Source organism: Ascidia mentula, chromosome 9 (genome assembly GCF_947561715.1).
Source record: "Ascidia mentula chromosome 9, kaAscMent1.1, whole genome shotgun sequence".
Classification (NCBI taxonomy): domain Eukaryota; kingdom Metazoa; phylum Chordata; class Ascidiacea; order Phlebobranchia; family Ascidiidae; genus Ascidia; species Ascidia mentula.
Window position 1 is genome coordinate 7,865,782 of NC_138574.1, and position 8,540 is coordinate 7,874,321.

The 8,540-nt window shown below is 37.7% G+C and overlaps 1 protein-coding gene across 1 annotated transcript; it reads right to left on the minus strand.

The window, feature by feature from the left end:
* Nucleotides 1-207: 207 nt before the first annotated feature.
* LOC145914257 (transmembrane protein 87A-like) lies at nt 208-2,395 on the minus strand. The gene is made up of 2 exons (XM_083002060.1): nt 1,445-2,395; nt 208-994 (listed from the first exon to the last, which is right to left on the minus strand). Exons 1-2 carry the CDS (start codon nt 2,375-2,377, stop codon nt 725-727), a joined length of 1,203 nt encoding a protein of 400 aa, XP_082858186.1. The 5' UTR covers nt 2,378-2,395; the 3' UTR covers nt 208-724.
* Nucleotides 2,396-8,540: the final 6,145 nt, after the last annotated feature.

The window sequence follows — 8,540 nt, forward strand, 5'->3', positions numbered from 1 at the left end:
TATTAGTCACTTATTACTTTCAACATTAATTGCATATTATATCAATAAACCATAGGAATTGTAAAAAAATGCTTTCTTGGTTTGGCTTGGAGTTTTCACTCAATTTACTGAAGTATCACAATTAGTAATGGTACACTTTTTTGTACTAAAGCACAGCATTTAGAACTATCTTGTTGTATACATATCACATATATATAGACGTGTATTTCGGTAGTAATATTGTAATGCTATGTCATCAATAACAATGATCACTCAAGATTTTATAGTACATAAATCTTTGAATACATTTTCAAAACAGTAAGGCGATATTGGTAAACTGATTAGCAAGTTGGTAAAACCAATACATGTGCAATGTAGTAACAATATTTGGAACATTGTTTAGAATAACATAAACTTTGATGAATGAAGAGCTTTTTTTCTCTAATTATAAGGATGTCAAACATTAAACTTTACTTTGTTTAGCAAACAGTTGTGTCAAAGCATAACAAAATAAACAAGCTGTAGGTTTTGTTAAAGCTGCACTTTTAAACTGTATTACCAGAATGCTACGAACTTACTATTAACAAAATTCCATTGAACATGTTCAATCTGCTTCTAAACATAACAGAACCAACAACAACATAAACACAATCAAGAAGTCACACTTCCTTGTTGTCACATGGATTATGTTTCATGAAATCTTTGTAACCGGCCAGTACCAAAAACAGGCAAGCCACGATTTCAATCATTCCATTTTACTCATTTCATACTTTGTGGTCAAAACTTCTTCATCAGAGTCAAGCAATGCTGGGAGTGCTGCATCAGCAATAGTTTGAGGAATGTTCTCCTCGATCCATTTTAAATCTTCCTCTGTTTTGTTTGCATCTTTATCATGATCGATCTTTTTGGGACCACGCATTTTCATTCCCTCTGTAGCTCCACTTCCCAACATTGACTCCTCCATTTCGTCCAGATCACTATCATTGCCATCAATCATTGGAGAATATGCATAGCGCTGATTGTTAGCAGTAGGTCTCCAAAGGATCATAATCACAAGAAGTATAACAGAAAAAAGAATAGGCCAAAAAGCAGTGTCCATCCATAGTTCAGACCAATCACTAACACATTCATTGTTGTGAAGTCTTATTGACCACAGAATCATGACAACTGAGGCTAACACACAAAATATAATAAGATTGGAGAAATGCCTGTAGAGTGAAAGCTTGGTAGTATTTCTGCGAAGTCGAAGGGTTTTCATGGTTTGCAGCAAACTTACAAAGATCCACCAGCAAATAATTGAATCCAGGATAGCTAAAGGTAGAAATGCAAACATTATTGATTTGTTTTTTTCAGAGTCATGTAGAGCAGCATCATTTCTAATCATTGCCTCCACAACAGCAAGTACAAAGTACAATATGCCCACTCCAATGACACGGTGCAGCATTGGTCCCAGTCTTGGTTTGACAATGCCAAACCCAAGACTTACTATAATTACGAGCATTCTGGCAACAGACCTCTTCAATGCAGAAACTATTTCTGCAAATTTTGTTGCACCTAATACCGAGATACCAGTAGAATTGACATTTTGATACTCTGAGTAGAAGACAGCATTTTCGATCATGCCCAGTAGTATGACACCTCCGATCCAGAACTGAACTCTAAGTAAGTCCCTGTAGTTGCATGCTGACATAACAAACCATGCCACTGCAAAAAGTACATAAACAATACACATAATTAAATAAAATGTGAGCAGTGGATATTCATGAGCTGACAGATATCCTAACGGTGTTTTCATTTTTATATCAACGGACACGTTTCCCTTAACATCCATATCAGTTATCCATACTACAACAGTAAATTCTCCTTGCATAGGTGTCTTAGCTACATCATGAACTTTGACACCATTATCAGAAGATTTTACTGTGGTTGGAAGTTTAGCGGTAGGAGCAGGGTTTGTAGAATCAGTATTATCTCTGACAGACCTGCTATTTGCAGTGGTATCATTGTTTTTCTTTGGTGGTGTAACTGGTTTCCACTCATTGTTTGCACTGAGAGCAGGTTGTTCCATACACGCTAATTCAACCGGACTGTTACTAACATATTCTGCTACTTCATCATCATTCAGTCTAATGTCTGGGTGTAATTGAACCACATTAGCTTGGTACCTTGGCAATCCAAGACATGTTGTACCCCGTATGTACCAAGAGAAAGTGAAATCTCCTTTGCAGGTGGAAACTAAAGTTATGGAAATGGTGGACTCGTTGTAGAGAGTTTTACTGACTAGTGCATTGCTATTTGCAGAATCGAGGACAACATGCCATATTCCTTGTTCTGGAGCACTTTGCTTTGACTTGGAAATTAGAGCTACCAGTGTCAAAAGACACAAAACCAATTTCATTTTGGTAATTATTGTTGCAAACCTGTCAACACAAATACATATAAAAATACTGAATTGTACACTGGTTGTTGGAACAGAATTGGCTAAAAAAATCACACTGGTATGAGGAACAGGCATAGGGATAAAAAAAAAGTTAACAGTACATCCCAACCTTACGGTGACACGTTCGCTTACTAACAAGATAAAGGCACAAAATGTTTACAATAAAAAGACAACTGTTATAAAAAGGATTTGAAATATTGTTCCACATAACACTTTGCGTTTCACATCATAAATAAAAAAAAAACCTTTAGATAGGCTTTCAACAACACAACATATGCAGCGCAACAAAACAAAAACGTGAACAATCTACAATGGAGGATACAGCACGTGACCACGAAAGCTGACAGCACCAATGCGTAAAAGATGACTACGTGTCATCGTTTATTGCGCCCAGCAATAATACAACACAAAAACGGAACTAACCAACAAAGCACGTGTCTGACAAATATAAAGATAATGTGCCTATACAATAATTTTGGTATATTTTGTCACTGTGGAGTCGCTTAAAATTAACGGTGCCAAATACCGAAAATTATGACTGTTTTAGCGCTTTGATATATAGCCCATTTCCATCAAGTAAAATTCGTCAAAAGCGAACTTGGTATTAGCAGTCGCAACGGGGTTCAAAGTTTCAGGTAGCTTCGCTTCAGAGCAAACGTCGGGGCCGTTTTTTTCATTTTTCTGACCCCTGAGACTTATACGTGACATGGTGCACTGTACCTACCACCTTCTTGTGGGACTTGGTATCATGGTAGATGAAAAACATAATTTCATTTGAAACAGAGACTTTGTGTGTATGATGCTGCCTGTACGATTGGCAATGTTTCTTTGTTTCTTGTTTTACTTTTGTTCGCTCATTTATTTATTTATCGTGTTTGCCATAAAGTAAGATTAAATTACAAAAGTTAGGAGATAATTGAGCTAAACTTTTCCGTGCTCTAAACAAAGCGAACGTAATGAAATTCTGGGCGCTCATGGAAAGATAGTCAAGATGCAACGTATGCCGTAATAGGTATAGCGTTTATAGTTTAGGCATAGAGTTGGTTCTCACTTTAGAGTTTATGGTCCTTAACCCATAAAAGGCCTAGAGCCTTGAGGCTAGAATTTGGCAATCTCCTTTCTTCTGGTTTGGAACTAATCAATCTTCCAATTTGTACATACATTTTTATTCTTACCATGTGTCAGTATGAAGACACAAGACAGGTAATGTTAACTTCAATCCTTTTCACATAAGCAGGTTACGTGGCAACCAATAGAGCATAAAATAGAATGCCCTACCCCGGCCCTTGCGGTGGACCGAGGCAGGCAAACCGTGCCCTCTTGTCAAGCGAAAGTATCATATCATTGACTACAAATAGCGCGCTTTACGAGTCAATATCCCTCCTAAAAGTACATTGCTAGGATTAATCGTACCCTGTTTTAAGTTTATATGAGGCTCATCGTGGAAATGGGTCAAATAGTTCTTATTCTGTTGAAAAGCATTGAAAACGGCGGCACAGGCATGATGTAGAATGAAAACTGCATATATTGGCAATAAAATGAGCAACGAAACAAACAATGCAACCAATCTTTAAACACCAGTTTTATATCAATCCAGAGTGGAAATGTTTCAGTTAATCGGTCGGTCCTTCCATATACAAACTATGAAAAGCTTTTTCCTAAGAATAGGCAAATCAATTCTGAACCAAACTCCTAACGAGATCTAAAATAGATTCTTTTGGCTATAATTATGTTTATAAACACCAAAGATTTTCAATTTGTTTGTGTAAGGTTATATATCAGCTACAGTTAATCAAAATGTAGTAATTGTTGGTTGATTGTATCTTCTGATGATCTGACCAACGGTCAGCAGTACGACCATATTTTTGTGTTTCGTCGTGTGGTCGGGGTTTATACTTCCGGTCTCCCAAAATATATTCTGCCACAGGCGAATCCAGGATTTTTTAAAAAGGAGGGGAAAATTTTTTTTAAATTACCCGGATTTTCGCTGTAAACTTAGGTTAATTGTGGTCGAGCAATGCATAATACGAATACGTATCAGTGTTGGCGCGAATCGTCACATAAACGGTGGCTTTTCCTGGCTTGCGCAATTACGTAACGCTATGGAATACTAGATGAGAGTTTTTGCGGTGGTGTTTGTGCCGTAGTTTTATTACTACTACTTTAAAAGAATGGCTTGAATATATTTGTGACCAAAAGGGATCAAATGTGGGCTTACGTTATTAAGAAAACATACAAATAAAAACTATTTTTCATGCGGTGGACTTATATTCCTCTTTGCACCTTTGCGAGCGCTAACATTTTTTTTCAACATGCGTTAAGTGTTTAACAACTAAACTAATTGACTTCACACACAAGAAAACCGCTTGCTATATTGCAACAACGAGACGAGACCACTAAAAACAACATTTCGTCCTTCGACTGACGAAAAATGACACTTGTTTCATAACAATGCAACATTCATAACAATGCAACATGTTTGGTAACAATGCCTAAAGTGTTCGGTAACAATGCTCCCTGTTTGGAAACAATTGCGAATGCAAGCACGGTGCGGTTTTTAGGCTAACGTCAAAGAAAGTTTCGGGTTTTCGCGGGAATTTTGACAAAAAATACAGTGGCGTTTGTTTAGCTATGAAAACAGACCAAAATATTTAACAAAAGGGGCGTCCGGGCCCCTAAGCCCCACTGGATACGCCTATGTACCCTGCCGATTTACCTTTCAGGAACGTCATTGTATGGTCTGCGTTTAGATAGGTTTAAAAACAAGAAGACATTAGTTTTTACGTTGATCTGGGACATGTGAGTTTTAAAAATGCCCCGGATGGGATTTTTATTGATAGTCAATTTGTGAAACGATACTGGAAATTGCTATGTGCTTAGTGTCCAACTTCGTGTTCCCCCGCACTTTTACCCCTCAGTTGCTGCTCGGTGTGAATGATGATGACTTATCAATGTTTTTGAACTGTGCTCTTCTCTGTGTCCGATACGTTAACCGGAATTTTAAAATTAAATCATGTCTGCTTTTATAATAATGCATCACATAATCGATACAATTTACAACAAGGTGAAAAAAGATACGAACCTAAAATGTAAATTAAGATTTGAACAAAAAGCTTCGTTCCACTTTCAGAAATCATTTCGAACAATTTTGTGATCCGCGGTCAAGCGATAAAAAACAGAAAGCTTTGTACAACTGCAGCGCCGCTGGCGGATGGTTTGGAATTTCATGGTTGCTAGTTAATGCTTCTTTCTCAAGCGATTTAACGAAATACATGTCGGTTTTGTCAGTGTTTGGTCATTTAACAGGTATAAAGTAATGTACTTTGAAAACTTTTCAAAAGACAGTAAGTGTGGTCTTCGTTTACTTATAAATAGATCTGCAAGTTAAATGCGTTGTTTGCATTGTATGTTGGTGGTGGTGACGGTCCGCTGTCGGTAGCTCAGCAGGTCTGGTAACAATTGAAATATACTCTTGTTTTTGTGATTAAATATTATCTGTTAAAATTTACATATGTTATAGTATCCTTACCAGTAAATTTAACAAGGCTTTGGGGACTTTAAAGAAAAAATCTTGTTACAATTAGCCTATACTGGCAGAGGAACAGTTTTTTTTATATTACTCCACAGTAGCATGGTACCCAGCACTCACTTTATTAGGTATTTTTTGTAGTACACCTACCAGACAAATTATGAGATGTACCGTATCATTCTTGTGACTATGAACTGAATTATCCTGGATCTTTTTACACCTGATGAAGTGCGAGGTTTTGGCGAAAGCTTGTGGATTTTAGAAAATAAAAGTTAGTCCTCTTAAAGTATACCAACCAGGATAGGTCAGTTCATCTACCAGACAGTTTGATTTTCATTAAAGTCATGCTACATAAAAAAAATATTTGCGTTAAAACGCATACAGGGCTTTATTTTTTGTTGTGCCTCTCATGACCACTTGACACTTGGCTGTTCCTTGATGGTTAGCCTAAGCAGCTTTTGTTTCATATGGTTGATCCTTTATATTTGTGGGTGCATCTCATCACTGCCCAATCAACTCAACTCTTTTGAAGAAAAAACTTTATGTTCACAATAGTTTTATAAGTGATTAGGTGGTAATCTTAACAATTTACTCCAAACATTATTTGTGGTGATCTGGGTTTGTGTACGCAGTAGTGCAGGGTACGAATGATGCTGCAGTAGCATGTTGTTTAAATTTGTTGTGGTTTGGGCTTGGCTACACTTATTGTAATATGTCACTGGTAAATGTTGGGTAAACTACAGTAACTTGGTGTAAATTAACATAGCTAACTGTTTTATTCCATAAAAAACTTTGGTTTATTTTTGTAAAGCACCATTCACCTATCAACGTTTACCAAACATACGTCACAGCGTGTGTGTATGTGTGCGCGCGATCGACTGCGTGCGTCAGGGTATATTTGTCTGCGCGAATCAACCTTCCAGACACAACAAACTCTCCAGGGAGGCAAGCATCTTCGAACCAATTTAATGTCGGGTAGTGTGTGTGCCTGCGGCGTCACGCATGCATAAGGACAAACTCGTATGAACGTTACAGTGCCCTTATGTTTTTGCTTTCGCGCACCGCGACTACCAAGCAAAATCCTGTTGTTCGTGACCCATTGGGATTCCGATGTTTTTGTTTCATTTATTCACTTACATTAAGAGAAGTGGCACTAAAGTACCCGGCAATATCTGTGACTGAAGTTTGAGAAATTTTGCTGCTTTAAAAATACATAATTGTTGTTATTTTCTCATCTCGTGTTTTTTAAATACAGGACGTAGCACATAATTAGGCCAAGATCATTATATGAAGCACAAGTGCAATGAAGCATAACAAGTCAAGTGGCGATCAGTGAGTGGCGGACAACTCTCAAGAACCGCAACCATTTCCCAAGGTAAATTTACGAGCTGTTTTAATTGGCTTGCAAGCGCTGCAACAGTTAACTGCCTTGTAACCTTGGGTTGTCAGCGTTAAGTTCTTTCTTTGTTGTTTTGGATAATGTTGTATATATATATATATATAAATATATATATATGTTGTAATACCAAATAAAAAATTATCATAACAGCACACCACTTTACTTGGCCACAATACAGTTTCTGTTTAAAAATCACAGTGGCAGCGATTTTTTCTTGTAAGTGTGGCATTGTGATTTGCTTAGTCAACTTTATGTTGCGGCATTACTTCCTTACTCCATTGTAGCATCCTGTGCCAGGCTCGGTTGATTGTTTATCACTTGGGGACTGCCCTTCCGTTTGCTTACAGCTTGTTGTTTCAGAAACATGTTCATGCCGCGAATCAGCCGCGCGCTCGGTGTGGCTTGTTGTGCAGTGAAGGGTGTACAAGTGGTGTTCTCGTCTCAAAAGCGGCGTGTGCAGTTGTATTTGGCCACCGTACCAGTGGTATTGTAGTTTCGCTACACTTGAAATAACAACAGGGACTGGGAAAATTTGGACGAAAGGATATGAATACGCAGTAACACCCACGCAACTTGTCGAAAGCCTCATTGTTTTTTGTCGTTAAATTCGGTGTTTGAAATTTGCAGGTTGTACATTTAGTTTAGAAGACAGAGTAGTATGTGTATGCTTGCGCCGAGCGGTTCAAACAAGACGGTAAAGGAAAAAGATTAACGCCAGCGACCGAAAATAGACAAGAAAAATTTCATGTGAGAATGTCACACTTGAGTTTAAAAACAGAAAAACTGTTGGTCAGACATCCGAAAGTTCGTTTACGTGCAACCGTAATGGGATGTTGATTTACATAGAGTTAGAGGGGTGAATACACGGGCAGTATGCTGCTAAACCGTTGTGTGATCACTTTTGATCATTATTTTGTCCACTGACAAGCAATTTTAAGAAGCAATATTTCTGCAATATAAAATTGTTAGTCGGTAGTTTACGCAAAGTAATGAGCACCTTTGAGGTTGGATATTATGTGCACGTTTTGTCTGCAAAATATTCTAATAACGTCTGATTGTACCATACAGGGTTTCAACGGTATAATTGGTCGGCTAATGATGGTTCGTAAACGCGACCTATCCCCAGGCTTTCAGTTTGTCTACAATTGTAAACAATTGCTGTCCGTGACTTTTGATTGTCTTGCAAAAGGTTA

Bases quoted from the DNA above. Each gene is read 5' to 3' on its own strand.
- LOC145914257 (XM_083002060.1), bottom strand. From the start codon at position 2,377: ATGAAATTGGTTTTGTGTCTTTTGACACTGGTAGCTCTAATTTCCAAG. The intron at 995-1,444 runs GTCAAACCAAGA...GCTAACAATCAG, and splicing joins TAAGTCTTGGGTTTGGCATT to CGCTATGCATATTCTCCAAT.